The sequence below is a fragment of the Pelodiscus sinensis genome, chromosome 8 (assembly GCF_052426305.1).
Source record: "Pelodiscus sinensis isolate ZL-2025 chromosome 8, ASM5242630v1, whole genome shotgun sequence".
Lineage (NCBI taxonomy): Eukaryota > Metazoa > Chordata > Testudines > Trionychidae > Pelodiscus > Pelodiscus sinensis.
This window is the reverse complement of record NC_143059.1, coordinates 22,127,352-22,144,891: the sequence shown is the minus strand read 5'-3', so window position 1 is coordinate 22,144,891 and position 17,540 is coordinate 22,127,352. Positions and strand designations below refer to the sequence as shown.

The window sequence follows — 17,540 nt, the reverse complement described above, 5'->3', positions numbered from 1 at the left end:
TTGGGCTTTCAGTTGTGTGTGGAGCTGTAGTTCCAGCAGTACAATTCCACAATCAAATGCAAGAAGTTTTGATAGCAATGTGTCTGCTGTAATACCGGATTACCAACCAAGTAAGGTCCACAGTGGACCCAGTTTAATATACAAGATCAGAACACAAGATTGCTATGACTTCTTCTTCATGTGTAAAGAGCTAAATGGATCCAACTATGGAAAAAAACTCAGTCTTTTGGCCCAGAGATAAGAGTGCAAACAAAACACCCAGTAGATCTTATTCACGAAAGTGCAAGCTATAAGGATGACTCAAGATAAATAGAATGCAGTAAGAAACTATAACTTGGCTAAGAAATTAGGAATTCAATATAGTCTTCAAAAAAGTAGTATTTAACACTTCAGATTCAACTTGCCTGACCCACCAATATAAAACGAGCTTTGGCTTCCCTTCTGTTTACATACAGCTATATAGGTGAAATCTAGAGATTAGTCTAATAGTCCAGAAACCAAAGCTTGCTGTCCATCAAGGAAGCTATATGAATAAATAAGGCAAATGAGGCACAGGCCCAAGCAGGCAAGAGTTACTTAGTAGAAATGTAAACTCTATTTAATTAGTTAACTCAGTTAAAGGTTATGTTTAACTGGTTAACCAATTAAACAGGGATGCGCAGGCAGGAGCAGCCTCCCTGCCTGTGGTGTGCCCTGCAGGGCTACCAGTTAACCATTCACATCCCTTAGTGTTTCAGCACCTTTGCCATATATTTCTACCCTGCTACATTATAATTTAGTTTTAGATTGCTAAGAAGACATCAAAAACTTTTAATCTCCAACACACTCCCCAAGATGAAATTTAGAAAAAAAAAAAGCCACTTACAGAGAGTAAATCTAGTCCATCTTCATCTAAGTTTTTGACGTGAGAGGACAGACTGCCAGGTTTCCACTTGGGGAATGTGTTCTTATAGTCTTGCAAGGATTCCACTTCAGGCCACACCTCATTGTTGGGCGTCCCTAAAGCTCTACAAAAGAAAAAGCACACAACTGATAATTTGTATTCAAGCAATTTTTAATGCATTATTAGAATGTTATTGAGGGGTATAGCTTCATAAAACATTATTTTAGTCATGATGTATTTAGCAAAGGTTTAATATTAAATACCTGAAGATTCTGAAGAGTTGATCAATTTCAGAGTCTCCATGGAAGAGTGGTTTCTTAGTTGCCATTTCAGCAAATATGGTGCCTATGCTCCAGATATCTACAGGAGTTGAGTAACGAGCGGATCCTAGCAACACCTCTGGAGATCTGTACCACAGTGTCACCACCTATTGCACACATATACTTTCATTAGTCATTTATAGTAACATTAAATCTTCCAGCTGGTTGTATAAAAGTATGGCTCATCATTCAGTGGGAAAATTGTTCCAATATGTACATTCTTTTAATAAAATGTAACCAGAAATGTTGCCCACTACACTCCTACAAGTGGAGCGCATTGATTTATTTGGAATAGCACTAGCTATAGTAATTATACCTACTCCTCAAAGACAGCAGGATGTATCTATGTCTGGCTGATGAACATTCAGACAGATTTAAGTATCTGTATTAGCATTTTTATACAATCAATCAAGTTCTGCTATGTATGTATGTATGTATGTGTGTGTTATGATCTGCAGCAGAACTCCCATTGATTCTAGCTGCTCAATTTTTTTAAGGTGTTCTAGTTTAAGTTGAGAGCACCCCTGGGTAAATTACCTTTAAATGGATTATATTTCAATTTGTAGTGCCTCCTACTCTCAAGGTTCATCCGTCACCCTATTCTTTGTGATTGTTATAACTGTGTGGTTGAAATATTTAGTGCAATGTTTTTAATCAGAGTAAAAAAAGAAAAATGACTAATTATAGTTCTAGATTTAAGTTTTTATAATTATTCTTAGTTGACAGTATCTTTTCAGCTCCTTCATATTAGCAGTTAACATTTCCTCAAAGAAACTATTAATGAAGAGTGAGTAACTGGTAACACAAATAATAACCAACTCAAATTCCATAGTGCCCACACACACACACCTTACAGGCTGTACCTCTAAAATCTGGACTCCCTGATCCAGCAATATTTGTGTTCTGGACCAGAGAGTCTAGGTTTAGAGTTTAGGTGGGGAATACAGCTCCAGCAGAAGCAGGGATGGCACAGCAGGGACTGTAACCCTCCACCTTACCCCCCCTTCCCCCAGTCCAGAAACAGCAGGGCCTTCAGGAGCTGGCAGCACAGCTCCAGCAAAGCCAGCATAGCGGAAATCATAGCCCCACCCAGGCCAGAGGCAATGAGGCCAGCACCCAGGAGCGCAGCCCGGAATGTAGTCTGGGAGTACAGACCGGTGGAGAGAGCATAACCCCAGCCAAGATCAGCACACTGGGGAACATAGCTCCAGCCCCAAGTGGGAAGCGCAGCTTCAGCAGAGCTGGAGGGCAGCAAGCCTGCAGCAGGGAGCAAGGCCAATAGCTGGACAGGAAGCCTTGACCTCCCCAGTTCAGAAAACTCTGTTTGGAACTGTTCAGGTGGTGGACCAGGAAGGTCCCACCTGTAGTTGTGTCAGTTATGGGGAAAAAAACTGCAATTCACTTACCTCATGTGTGTATACCCGGACAGGGATCCCAAAGGCTCGGGCCAGTCCAAAATCTGCTAATTTAATTACTCCTTTATCATCTATTAACAAATTTTGAGGCTTTAAGTCTCTGTGCAGAACCCTTCTTGAATGACAGAAGACAATACCTTGCAAGATTTGGTACAAGTAACTCTGTAGGAGTGAAATAAGACGGGAAGTTTTTAAAGTGACCTTTGTTGCAAGATAGTGTTCTGCATCATGTGGCACTACTGGCTTATGTCAGATATGCCACTAGAGTAGGGATATATTCTAGGAAGCCAGCTTAAAAGTTCCCCCCAGCTCCATGGTAGGAAGCAGGGACAGAGTGGCAACATTCCACCTTTGAAATATAGCAACAGCCAGACAGGCTCTTGCTACATTTCAAAGCAGAAATGCCCTTACTGACTAATCGAATAGTCGATGGAAATTCCATCAACTATTCGATTAGTTGATTGATCCAATTTTAACATCCCTACATACTACAGGCAGTCCCCGGGTTACGTACAAGATAGGGACCGTAGGTTTGCTCTTAAGTTGAATTTGTATGTAAGTCAGAACTGGCGTCCAGATTCACCCGCTTATGAAACTGACCAGCAGCAGTTGAATCAGACACGCCTGGGGCAGAGCAGCTGGAGTGCTGCTGGGTTGGTCTGGTAGCGCCGACCCTTGGCGCAGCGGGACCAACCCAGAAGCACCCCAGCTGCTCTTGGGGACCCTGGGGCAAAGCAGCTGGGGTGCTGCTGGGTTGGTCCAGTAGCGCCGCACCTCAGCGCTGTGGGACCAACCCAGCAGCACCCCAGCTGCTCTACCCCAGGCGTCGGTGAGAAAAGCCTGGCCTGCTGGGGGACGGGGGGCACTAGCTGCGCCCCCCCCCCCCAGCAGACCAGGGAGATGCGGAGAGGCTTTTCTCGTCACAGAGGACGCGGGCAGCGGGACCGCAGCACGTCTCGGTGGTCCCGCCGCCCGCGTCCTCCGCGGCGAGAAAAGCCGCTCCGCGTCTCCCTGGTCTGCTGGGGGGGAAGCGCCCCCCGCACCACTGGAGGCGGCGACAGTGGGGGAGGGACCCCGCACTAGCTGCGTCCCCCCCACCCGTTCGTAACTAAGGGTCCGACTTAAGTCGGACTGACGTAACCCAGGGACTGCCTGTATAGAAATGGCTAGCTAAGAGCCAGAATATTACAAACGGTAAGTAAACTTTACAATCTTCTCTTCTTAAAGGCAACATGATTGATATGAGTAATGCAAAAGTAATATGTAACATCGGGTTGTTTATTACTCAAATACTTCTATTAGAACCAAATCACTTTTTAGGCTGTGAAATACAGCTAAAAAGTTCCAGGTTGCACTAGACAAAGAATGTCAGATTTAAAATTCAAAAGGTCCACTCCATAATGATACTAGCAACTTCTTCCCAAATCAACCCTCAAGGAAGAAAAGAAAGAAGCATCAAATTTGTCATGCAATTTGAGGCATTATTTACCCCCCCCAAAAAAACACAAACAAACAAACACAAAAACAAAAACAAAAACAAAACAAACTGATGTTTCCAGCATGGTAGACTTCAGTTTGCTCTTTCCATATCTGTATCTTTAAAATAGAAGAAAAAAATTATAGTGACACTCTGTTATATGGTAACTTATTGTTACTCCTTACCTTAACAAGCATGGAATCTACATACTGGCCAGATGGAATAGAGTCCAAATATTTTTTGAGATCCATAGAAAGGAATTCAAAGATGAGGTACAATCTCGAATCTTGCATAAGCACATCCTGAAGACTAATGAGAAATATCTATGATATACTCAATATTACACATACCCTGAACTAAAATAGATTTGATATTACTGCTCAAGTACTTTTCTACATCTCAGTTTCTAAGCACTTCCACATTGTTATAAAGCTATTGGTTTTCTCTATTTCAGCTGAGCCAGCATGAGTCAAGGTTATTAGCCTTTCCACATTATTGTCAAACAGTGAGATTCAGTGCAACTTGGGAGATGGAGTACATGTGAAATTATTAATGAAATTGATCAACATGGAACCAAGAATTCATTCTTCTAGGCAGGAGAAAATAGTGTTTTAACAGAATCTAGAAAGAGACAGATGCAAAGAGAATCAGATCACTCAATAGAAGGATGAAGCTCTTTCTGAAAATGGCAGAAAAGGAAGTATCTAGCGCAACTTTTGAAAACAAAAGTCCAACTTCCATGCGAGTTGGATTAGTGCCTAAATTACTATTATGGACCCAATCTCCCTGAGCTGTACATGAGCAGACCCCTATTTCAGCCAGGCTCCATGTAGGAAGAGTCTATATGGGGAAAGCTTGGTGAAAGATTGGAACCTAAAATAGGACTTGTCTAGCGGTTCTTATACTCAAGATGTGGATGATGACTTGAACCCACACACAAGACAAAGACATCTTTAATCTTAACCAATATGGGTCTATCAATTAAAGGCCCAGTTAAGGCAAACAGAATCTATATACTTTATGAGGAATAAATGAATATTGCAGGGGCAAAATATATTAAATCATTTTCTAAGGTTAAGCAATTCTACTATAAGTTAAAAGATTTCTAATACACAATATTTTAATTACAGCTCTTCGATTTGTACCAATTATGAAGTGCACTAACAGCTATACATTCCAGAATATCTGCTGAAAAACAAAGCAAACATTTTACACAGCTAGGACTAAAGCAAAACCTTGTCAGTCAGTGAGGGGCAATGTAGGCTACTGAGTAGGCTGCATGAGTAGCCCTCCGTCATCTCAGTGGGCTGCAAGACTGTCATAACCAAGACAGACTCCTGCAATAGGATAGTTGTAGCAGTGCTTTGATTGTCAGGGACCTCATTCACATGCACTTGCTTAAGTTTAAAAACTAACAGGATGAAAACCAACAGAATCTGGCAACTGTGGGCATGGACAATGGTAAACAAAATATATCGTGGGTTGCAGGTTGCCAACCACCGCTAGTGGTCACCCAATAGGGTCAGGTAAGTAACAGGTGATCCTCATGGCTCACTGAAAAAACAGCATTAATTAATTCCAGAAGGAATCTATAGAATCATAGAAATGTAAGTCTAGGACTTCAAGATTTCATCTAGTTCAAACTAAGGACCTAGGCAGGACCAAGAATAGCTGGATCATTCCTAACAGGGATCTGTTTGATCTTTTATTTTTTAGAAAAACCCTTCTAGTGATGGGAATTCCATCTTCCTTAGAAGCCTGTTCTTGTGCTTAACAGTTATAAAAACAAACAATGAATAGCCCTGCAGCACATTAGAGACTAACAGAAAAAAGTAGGTGATATCATGAGCTTTTGTGGGCACAACCCACTTCTTCAGATGAAGTGGGTTGTGCCCACAAAAGTTCATACCACCATCTAATTTTTTGTTGGTTTTTAATGTGCTGCAGGGCTATTTGCTGTTTTAAGTTTTCAGTTACAGACTAACACTGCTACCCCTCTGAAACTTTGAACATAACAGTTATAGAAGTTTTTCCTAATACTAACCTAAACCTTCCTTGACGAAGATAGGGCAAGTAATTAGTTCAACTTTCAGTAGACATGGAGAGCAATTTATCACTATCATGGTTATAACCATCCTTATATCTGAAGATTAATCAGATTCCCATTCAGTCTTTCCCCCACCAGAAAAAAAATGCATAATTTTAAACTTTTCCTCATAGGTCAGGTTTTCTAAACCTTTTAGAATGTTTGTTGCTCTCCTCTAGACCCTCTCCAATGTAGCAGTAAGAACTGGACACACTATTCCAACTGAAACCTCCCCAGCACCAAGTTAATCAAGACAATTATATTCTGTGTCACAGGACTTGTCTTCGCTAGTGCCGGATTGACAAGGCAATGACCATTCCAGCTATGGGTCATCAATCACCGATTGCTTTTGCATCAACTCTAGGGAAGTTGACAGGACAGAGTCTCTAGTTTACACAATGCAGCGAAGACACCAGGGAAAGTAGATCTAAATACACTGACACCTATAAGTAACTTAAATTAATCCCTCTACCTCATATGCATGGCATGGTCTACACTATGACACTCCTCTTACTACACCATAGATTAGCAGCCCTTTTTCCCCCCCCACTGTATCGCATTGTTGACTTGCCTACTCCGAGTTCCACTATAACCTCCAGATCCCTGGCATCAGTACTACCATTTAGTCAGTTATTCCCCATTTTGTAGTTGTGCATTAGATTTGTTTCCTTTACCTGAAGCACTTCACACCTGTCTATATTCAATTTCATTTTGTTGATATCCATTTCTCTTCAGCTGGAAGAGGATAGCTATGTTGTACAGACTCCCAAGTGACAAATGAGAATCTTGAAAAATTCCCAAAGTGGTATGTGGAAAAGAGAGTGAGAGAAGAGCAGAAGGCACCACGTAATAAGGATGTGGAGAGCAAAAAAATCAGAACTGGGGCTGGGCGGAAGATTTGCAGCTCTCAAATTCAGTCTGAAGTAAAAGCAGAGATTTTCTGACATGAGAGGAGAGAGTAAGCCCTTCCCAACAGAGACTCTGACTTAAATCTGAGAATATTGTATGCATACCAGACTATATTTGGATGGTGTAGCTCTTTTAGTAAAGAAATTTCTCTGATTGCTGTGCTGGGAACACCTTCTTCCTCACTTTCTAGTCGAATTTTCTTCATGGCAACCACCTGGCCTGTGGATTTGTGTCGACCTTTATACACAACACCATAGGTACCTGGCCCCAAAGAAAAAAAGAATTATTTCCACAAGTAAAATTGAGCCATAAAGAGAATATTTGATTTTTGTTTTAAAAGCTGGGATTTTTGTACTCTTATACTTGATGATAAAGTTCAACTTTTATTTTAGTGTAACAAAGCTAACATATTATTAAAAGGTGGCCTTTCATACTTGAAGAATTTTCAGTTCTTCTAAACTGCGTTAATACTTAAGAAAGATTAAAGTTCTTTAACAGGAAAAAAAAACTATTTTTTAAAGACATTGCATCCATATTTATGCTAGCTTCAGGAAGCTCATAACTTCACACAATGTAGTAATAGTGATCACAATATCACTATAATTATTTCCCATTAAGAATATAAGTGGTTAATCAGTAAGTATTACTCTTACTGGGTGATGCTTACTGGTTAACAAACCTGGCCAGAGAAGCCCCATTTAAGCAGTTAACCAAATGAAACAATGTTTAACCGGTTAAATAAGATTTTATAGCCCTACTTCCAATAACAAGCAGATTTACAAGAGTGAATAGACTCTAGGTTTAGCCATTCTCTTACATCAAGCCAAAGACAAAGTGTTGCAAAGTCTTATTAGGGCAAAGAACTTGGTGCAAAATCTCAAGTCTACATAAAAATCTAGACTTTATTAAAAGAGTACATAATCTTCTACTTAGAAAGTAGCCCCTAGCAACTTTAAAGAACAAAGAATGTTGATACCACCTGTACAGAGGAGCTCAATATGCAACACAAAGGCAGTCTCCTTCCACAACATGGTATTGTGTGTAGATTACAATAAGGATGTTAAGTATCGGGTAATTCACTAATCAAACAGTCGATGCATATTTGCCTTGACTATTCAATTAGTCGATAGGGCAGCGCATCAAAGGGGCAATGCTGCTTGGAGTCCGAGAAGCTCCGTGAGGCACCGCTGTTACGAAGAACCCCCTCTTCCCGCCCCGGGTGCCTCTATCTGATAGAGGCAGTTGGGGGGAGGAGGGAAGAGCAACTAGTCAACTATCCTGTGGGACTATCCGATAAGCATCCTGAACATCCCTAGATTACAATACCCTAAATTACTACTGCACAGCAATGCTACTTCATAGTTAGATATTAGAACATACAACAAGTGTTAAAATAAGGTTAATTTATTAATCAAGTAGTCGACAGAATTTTTATCAACTACTTGATTAGTCGATAGGCAGCCAGGTTCAGTCCTGGGTCACACCAGGTCCGGGACCAAACCCTGCTGCAGCTCTGCAATTTAAAAGGTAGCAGGAGCCAGAGTGGGGTGGGCAGGCCACCCAGCTCTTACTGCCTTCTAAACTGCAGAGCCACAGCAGGCTGCCAGCCTGCCTGTCTCCTACTATATTTTAAATGCAGACCCTGCACCCCACCCCCCAGATCCTGCTTCCCACCCACCCTTGCTGCCTCTGATACAGAGGTAGCAATGGGGGAGGAATGCGAGTAGTCAACTCAACAAACCAATAAGCCTAGGCTTATCAGTTAGTCAGCTAGTCAACTACATGCTTACATCCCTAGATCATACTTCTACAAGCAAGATATAGTCCAGAGCAAGGATTCATCAGAAATTGATACTACTCTTCTTCTAGATCAGTGATCACCAACCAGTAGATCGGGATGATCTTGGAACCTTTGACAGGTGATCCTGACAGGTTTGGCCAGGAATCTATCAAGTGCTGGCACTTCATCTGCCCCTCTCAGTACTGCCATGCTGCTCCTGACCTCTGCCTTGGAGGTGCCCCTCACCATTGGGAACCTCCCGCTTGCTGTGCAGGGCATGGAAAGAAGAGGAAGGGACGGTGCTGATGTCAGGGTGCCCTCCCCCCACGCTGTACCCCATCTCCACAAAGTATAGTGGGGCAGGGATGAAGAGAGTTTGCTGGCTGCTTTTGGGAGTGATACAGGGCCAGGGTAGAGGTGCCTGCCTTAACTCCCTGCACCACCACCCAGAAGCCACCTGTAGTAAGTGGTGCCCAGCTGGAGCCAGCATTCCCAATCCCGGCCCTAGTCCTAAACCCGAAACCCCTACTCCCAGTGTGATAAAAGTGAGGATGAGGGAGGGAGGATGGAGTGAGCAGGGGGGGGCCTTGGAGAAGGGCCAGGAAGGAGGCGGGGCAAGGGTGTTTGGGTTTGACGTAGATCCTAGATTGCACTTAAATTCAAAAAGTGATCTCATGCTTAAAAAGGTTGGAGACCACTGTTCTAGATGTACCACCAAAGAGATTGTAAATAGGACACAGTTACTTTTATGCCAACCAGTATATCAAATTTCAAGCAGGAAGGGGCCACAAGGTCTCAAACAGTATAGAGGCAGAACTCAAAGCCCACTTTGTTCTCTTCCCTCTCTTTTAAGGGTTAGAGATGGAATACAATTTGGGTGTGTCTAGACTACAGAGTTTTGTCGACAAAAGTGGACTTTTGTCAACAAAACTATACCTGCGTCTACACTACCGCTGAGTTCTGTTGACATAACGTCGACAGAACTCAGCAGTTTTGTCGACGCTGGTAAACCTCATTTTACGAGGCGCCTTCTGTCGACAGAGTTCTGTTGACAGAAGGTGTTATTGCATGTAGGGTTGTGTCTAGACTACAGGGTTTTGTCGACAAAGCAAGCTGCTTTGTCGACAGAACTGAATGTAGTCTAGACGCTCTTTGTCGACAATATCTGTCGACAAAACTTCTGTCGAAAAAACCCTATAGTCTAGACGTACCCTTTGAGATGTGCACTGATAATCCTCGCCTACATTTTTGACAACTGACACCACACAGATAAGAGGTGGTACTTGCTCCACTGGCACAACACCCAAGAGTTTGAGTGCACAAGTGCACTCAGATTTATTTTCATGAGCCATTCAGGAGTTTAAGTGTACCAAGAATACAAAGGCCCTCTTTCGAGAGGAATGCAAATGCAGACAAACAAAACTGCAAATGAAGTGTGGATTTGAATTTGCTCTTCATTTGCATCATCACATCCAGCATCTATTTCGAGATTATTTTGAAAGAAATCCCTTCTTTCGAAATAACACTTACTCCTTAAAAAATGAGGTTTAAGGGTTATTTCAAAAGAAGGGGTTTCTTTCAAAATAATCTCGAAATAGGGTATTTTGAAATAGTGGCCGGAAGCGATGATGCAAAGGAAGCACGGGAAACTCAAATCTGCACTTCATTTGCAATCTCGCTCGGCTGCATTTGCATTCCTCTCTCCCAAGAGGAATGCAGTGTAGACATACACTTGCAGAATAAGCTTCTGCAAAGGACATCCATCAAGTGTTACTCACCTTCGCCAATCTTCTCTATCTTTGTGTAGTCATCCATTGCTAGAAATTAGCCCTAAAATGGGAGTGAAGGGAGACAACAAAATCAGAGTAAATGGTTGCTATACTAAATGAAGAATACAAAGGAGCTATTGAATATATGGTTGGTTCCTGGACACTAATATATAGGCCCTACCAGATTCACATCCACGAAACACACATCATGGACTGTGAAATCTAGTCTTGAGCGCTTTTAACCTTATGCAATTCAGATTTTTTTTAGAGGAAGAGCAGCCTCTCAAACTTGGAGTTGCAGAAGGGGTTACTGTATTGCCACCCTTTGTTTTGCATTACTTTCAGAGCTGTGCAGCCCTTCAGCAATGGCTATTGGCTAGTGCCACTGCTCTTCCACTGCTCAGCACTGAAAGCAGTAATGTCACTAGTGGGAGTGTGCCTCTGAGAGGAAGCAGCACAGGGAGGCTGCTCCAGCAACAGTTCCTGTCCACGGCAGCCCAGGCTAGCTTCTGATGGAGGCTACTCCAGCAGCAGCCCCTGTCTGCAGGAGAACTCCAGCTTCCTCTGCGGACGGTAACTGCTGGACCCGGTGCAAGTCAGAACTGAGTGAACCTGGCTTAGTCCCAGCTCGAGCTGGTTCTGGGGGCTACCCTGGCTGAGGCTCTGCGTTTTAAAAGTAGTATGAGTTGGGCTGCCTGCCCACCTGGCTCTTATTACATTTAAGCTGCAGAGCTGCAGCAGGGGGTAGCTCCTGGACCGGGCATGAGCTGGGACTGAGCATCTTCCCTTATCGACTAATTGTCTAATTGATAAAAATTCTATGGACTACACAATTAGTGAAATACTTGCTTAACATCCCTAGTTCCAACCACTCACAACAGCATAAGACTTTAGGAGAGGCAGTAGAGGATCATAATGGGGACACAATGAACTTGAGACAGGAAGTCTCAGAGCGGTAGCCTTGTTAGTATCTAATTTAAAAAAACAAAAACATTTTAAACAATGACCCTGTAGCACTTTAGAGAGTAACAAAAATATATAAATAGCATCAAGAGCTTTCATAGGCACAACTTCTTCAGATGACAAATATGGAGCAAGGAGCACAGTTTGAAATATAAGGAAGAAAACCTGTTTGTTAATTTATTTTGATTGCTTATATGAGGGTGAAAGTGAAAATATATAGAGATACCTTCAAAATAGAAAAACTGAATTTTTGAATGTAAATAGAGGCAGAGGCATGGGCAGGGTCTACTTTGTCAATCTTTTTGTTTGCTTTGCATTTGACACCACTTTGCAGTGCTGCCATCAAGACATCAGGAAGGAGACAAGAACTGCATTAGTAGAGAAGCGAGCAAAACAAATTTGAGAGTGAAGAGGAAATAATGGAAAACATAGGAGAGACTGTCCTAAGAATGTTCCCCACTAAGGATATTAAGGACTAGTCAACTATCTGATAAACAAATGCTTATCGGATAGTCAGTTGACTAGTTGATTCCCACCCCCCCCTTGGGGCGGGGGGGGAGAGGCTGATCCCAGGCTCAGCTGTGCAGCGTTGCCTCTTTGAAACGCTGAGGCAGCGTTTCAAGGTGGCATCGCCAAGTGGAGTCCCGAGTCAGCTGGGGACTCCCCACCTGATCCCAGGCTCCGCTTGGCATTTCTGCAGAACCCAGGGTCAGCTGGGGAGTCCCCAGAAGAACCTGGGTTCTGGAGAAATGCTGCACAGAACCCAGTTTCAGCTGGGGACCCCCCAGCTGATCCTGGGTTCTGCTGAAATGCAGCATGGAGCCCATGATCGGCTGGGGACCCCCAACAGAGCCCAGGTTCTGGGGAAATGCCACGCAGAACCCACGGTCAGCTGGGGGGGGGGGGGGTTCTCAGCTAACCCCAGGCAGCATTTCAAGTCAGCAGCACAGCATTGAACCCGGAGTCAGCAGGGGGACTGAGTCCCCCACTGACCCCAGGTTCCATGCTGTGCTTCTGCTTTGAAATGCACAAGAGCCCCAGTTGGGGACTCTTGTACACTTCAAAGCTGGCACACCCACATGAAGTCCAGAGTCAGTAGGACTTCCCACTGGCCCTGGGCTGCAGGCAGAGTTCTATATTCGCCCTTTGAAATGCACAAGAGCCCCACAGGTCAAAAAACTTAATCAGTTAAATTATTTAAATTAAACTGTTCTCCCTAGCTGAAGCACTAGCAAAATGATTCGGGCAAAGTTATGTAATTAACGGAGAGTTTCCATTAGCAACTGGTGGTCCACAGAAAGGTTTGCATTGAGCCAGGTGCTCCACAGGTCATTCTGCTACAAAGACCTTTTACATCTGCACTTGAAAGGGAATCCTCTGAACTGTCATTCATGTTAAAATTCGACACTTTCCAAAAAGGACTTAAACATTTGAACTATCTCACCCATTACCAAGATAGTTTCCCCAATTATCACCTCTAATACCATTAACTCACATACATCCCACTCTCCCTACCTCTAATATCATCAATTCACAGACACTTACCTTCCTTCCTTCCCCCCCCCCATCCCCCTCCTGTTCTGCAATGTGATTTGTCCTTTTCATATTTGTTCATTTTTTTTAATTGTATCCTTTGGTATATATGGTTGTGACTACTTTCTTCCACTATTTGATCTGAGGAAGTGGGTCTGGCCCACGAAAGCTCATCATCTAATAAACCATCTTGTTAGTCTTTAAAGTGCTACATTGTCCTGCATTTTGCTTCAGGTCAAAAAAGTTTGAGAACTACTGCTCTTCATAGTTTGACAGGACCATTTTGTGAAGTATTCTAAAGGAACAGACAATTTAATATTATCTTGGGGTGGCTTTGAGGTTGGCAACATGATTACCCAACATTTAAATTCAGGTAACACAGAAAAAAGTTATTAATACTGCTTTTACTTCAAACATATAACACAATAAAAGAAAGCCTATTTGGGGCAGAGGCCTTTCTACCACATCTATAGGTCATGAATTCCTACAGTTGTATACACAAAGTTGTATTGTATGAACGCTAATGCGAGGTTACCAGATGACACAGTGCACCTTAAAGCACTTTCAGTTTTCATAATCTATCAACCTGAAAGTTTAAAGTAACTATTCAGATGTCTGCCCTTTATGGTTTTACTTACGTTTTCCTAACGTACCGCCTGCTCTTCTGCTGTATTAAAAAGGCAACACAAAGGAAGCGGTCTGCCGAGCAGGGGAAGGCTGAAGCTGACTAGAAGACAAAACGTACCATCAAGTGCTCAGAAAGACAAAGACGGGCAGGTGGCGGAGGGCGCCGCACAGAGACGTGCTCGTTTCTAGGTGCTCCGGGGCGGTCACGGGGCGTTTAGGTTCCCAGGTTTGAGCTTAAACGCCTGTTAACGTTTCCGGCCGCGCGGGCGAGTGCAGCCCCGAGCCAAGCTGAGGTCCGGCAGCCGCCAGGCACCCCTGCGGCCGCGCTCCCTCCCCACGGTGGCACTAACGTACGGACAAGAGCAGCTCGCTACCAGCCTCAATGGGCCTGCTTCGCTCCCGCGCCGCCCCCAGCCCTGGCCGCGGGACGGGCCCGGAGCGCTGCGGACACGGCGTTCATCGGGACCCTGGCTGCGCTGCCCCGGCCCGAGCCGCACGCTCCCAGGGCAGCCGGACGCGGGTCCTTCCCTCACAGGCTCAGGGCACGGGCCGCTCCCAGTTAGAAACCCACCGGCCCAGGCACTCACCCGCCTGCCTCGCGACACCAACAGCCCCACGCGCCTGTGCGGGGCCGATTCGAACTGACCGCGCTGAGCCGCCCCAGCTCCGCCAACTGCGTCGCGCCGAGATATTCAAAGCAGCCAATCAGCAGGCGCTCCTGGGCAGGCGCCAAGGACGCGCCGAAAGGCGGCCTCGAGTAGTGGCGCGGGCGGGCTCCTCAATCTGAAAATGCTACTGAGCGTCCCACTGATTTCTAACACAAAGGAGATAATGTAACGTGGGCGGGTCTTTAAAAATCAAAACGGCATTGACAGGCCCGAAAGCTTCTTGCTTTGGAATATATTTAACAGTCTTTCATCTGTCTAGCGTGGGGCACCTTAAAGACTAACAGACTTATCTGGGCACAAACTTTCATGAGCGCATCTGGTGAAATGGCTTTTACCCACAAACACTTGTGCCCAAATAAATCTGTTAGTCTTTAAGGTACCTACCACAGGACTTTGCAGATACAGACTAACACAGATACAGACTAACACAGGTACCCTGCTGGGACTTTAAACTGTCTGTGCCTCCTAGGATGAAGGACTTCTCTATGTTTTCAGTGAAACATTATTGATCTGCCTCAGATTTTTTGTAATTAATGTGAATAATGACAGCACCTCCACATCAGTCTTAGGCCAGACAATTAGTGGTGGAGATACCAGCTGTATTCCCTACTCCCTTCTCTCACATGCTTAGGGTTGCCAACCCTCCAGAATTGGCGCAGCTTCTCCAGGAATTAAAGATTAATCTTTTATTAACAATTGTCATGTGATGATAAAATCTCCAGGAATTCTTTCAATCAAAATTGGCAACCCTAACATCTCATCATTGCAGGATCTAATACTCTGAATCCAGTATCTTAGCAGCACCCCTGAAATGGGACAATATTGTCACTCTGTAAAATGCTTGCAGATACTTAAGCTGATGTACCCATCTACATATTTTCCATGAGATGCTCCTTAGGCACCTAGATAGAGTCATAGAATTATGGGGTTAGAAGGGGCTGCACTGGTCATCATGCTGAGAAATGCTCAGGGAGATTAGAGAGTCTACAAACCCAGAAAAGACTGTAATAATAGATACATAAATAAAGGCTAGAGCCTGGCTGCCATGAAATGTGCTGCCAACTTCTCCCCTCTTTATACAGGCCTGAGCTTGGCAAAACTGCTATGGCACTTCCTAGAATGAGTGGGCAATGCATTTGGCAGCTGGGCTCTAGACTCCCTTGCTGCTCTTGGCAGCATCCACGGCACTTCTCTTCTAGAGAAAGGGATAAACAGTGAGGTGGCAAAATTTCCAGATGATACCAAACTGCTCAAAATAGTTAAGACCAAAGCAGACTGTACAGAGCTTAAAAAAATCTCACCAAACTAAGTGATTGGGCAACAAAATGGCAAATGAAATTTAATGGTGATAAATGTAAAGTAATGCACATTGGAAGAAATAATCCTTACTATACATACAATATGATGGGGACTAATTTAGCTACAGCTACTCAAGAGAGTGATCTTGGAGTCTTTGTGGATAGTTCTCTGAAAACATCCACTCAGTGTGCAGCAAAAAAAAAAACAAACAAAAAAAAACAAATAGAATGTTAGAAATCATTAAGAAAAGGATACAGAATAAGATAAAATATCTTAATGACTATATAAAACCATGGTACACCCAAATCTTGAATACTGAGTACAGATATGGTCGCCTCATCTCAAAAAAGATATATTGTCATTGGAAAAGTTTCAGAATAGGGCAACAAAAATAATGAGGGGGTTTGGAATGGGTCCCATATGAAGAGAGATTAAAAAGTTAGACTTTTTAAAAAGTTGGACTTTTCAAGTTAGAAAAGAAGAAACTAAGGGAGGGATATAAAATCATGACTAGTGTGGAAAAAGTGAATAAGGAACAGTTATTTACTTATTCCCACAATATAAGACCAGAACAGGACTTCCCGCAGACTAAACAGGCACAAGCATTTTCAAGTGCCTGTTACTCTTATATGCATTGCTTTGCCTATGCTGATTGTTGTATTACTTTGCTGTAGCTGTGTAACCATTTGCCAGTATTAAGCCTGTAACAGTAATGACGTAGTGAGATTAATAAAAGCAGCCATTGACTCTGTCTTGAAGCAAATCCACAGCCCTGGCCCTGTGACTTGACAGTTGTGACCTTAGGTGGGAAAGAAGGAGGTGGAGTGCTATGTGCAGGATCTGACCAGGAGCATTTACCCTAGGCAACTCTTGGCCAGCAGCCCAGCAGGACCTTGGGACAGGATTCTGTGCTGCAAACATGGCCCAGGCAGCTCCTATTGACCGGTTTCCAGCCAATGGGGCTGCGAGGATTGTGCTGCAGGTGGGGCAGTACACAGAGCCCCCATCCACATGAGGTGCATGGTGCAGAAATGCACATGGCCCCACCAGCCAAGTACTTTGAGCAGTGTATAAGGCTGCAGCAGGCAGGGAGGCTACCCAAGAAATCTTGCTAGACCTTGATACACTGGTAGCCTAGAGTATCGTGGTGGGCTAGATATGGCCTGCAGGTTGTATTTCGCCTGCCCTGGCTCTAAGCTTTTATTGCCAGTGCCTACAGTCCTGTCCCCCATCACCTGCATAACACAGTTGGTGCTGGGCTCTCCACAGCTGCTCTCTGTCTACCTCCCCCAGAAAGTGATTCAGATGCAGTAGCTCTCTCTCTTCATTACTTCTCTTCCCAGACTGGCTTCCTTACCTGCCTAGAGCAATCCCTGACACCATCTGCAGCAGGGTCTAAAGCCTAACGAGTCCTGTGCTACAACAAGAACATTTCCAAGCTTCCAAGTTTCACATTTGGCTGTAAATCTCAGGAGCACTGGAACACCCATGGAAAATGATTAGTGGGTGCTTAGCATCCACAGGCAGCCAAGCTTCTCCTTCCCCCAGACCCTCCCACCCCTCAGTGATCCTGCTCCTTCCTTTTCCTCCCAGTGCCTTCTTCATGCTGCAATCAACTGTTCAGCAGTGTGCAGGAGTGCTGGGAGGGAAAGGGAGCAGTAGACATGGGGTGTGCTTGGGGACACACCAGGGGCAGGAAGAGGTAAGGCAGATGTGAGAGTTTGGGGGAAGAGGTGGAATGGGGGCAGGGCTTAGGGCAGAGGAGAAGTGAGCACATGCTCCTCCCCCCATCCACGTAGAAGAGAAGTCTG

General features: G+C 44.1%; 1 protein-coding gene across 4 annotated transcripts in view; it reads right to left on the bottom strand.

Moving 5' to 3' along the window:
• The window catches only part of CDK1 (cyclin dependent kinase 1), a 29,035-nt gene extending 14,536 nt beyond the window's left edge, over positions 1 to 14,499 (bottom strand). Inside the window, exons 1-8 of one of the 4 annotated variants that reach the window (XR_012905580.2) lie at positions 14,350 to 14,499; positions 13,774 to 13,862; positions 10,649 to 10,700; positions 7,195 to 7,351; positions 4,281 to 4,404; positions 2,610 to 2,780; positions 1,147 to 1,310; positions 866 to 1,007 (exon numbers count right to left, since the gene is read on the bottom strand). Coding sequence is in view for 1 of the 4 variants with exons in the window: in XM_006113587.5 (XP_006113649.1) it covers positions 866 to 1,007; positions 1,147 to 1,310; positions 2,610 to 2,780; positions 4,281 to 4,404; positions 7,195 to 7,351; positions 10,649 to 10,685 (795 nt within the window). In the remaining 3 variants the exon portion in view is untranslated. The other 3 variants (XR_012905581.2, XM_006113587.5, XR_012905582.2) reach the window with 3 other exon arrangements.
• Between the last annotated feature and the right edge of the window lie 3,041 nt (positions 14,500 to 17,540).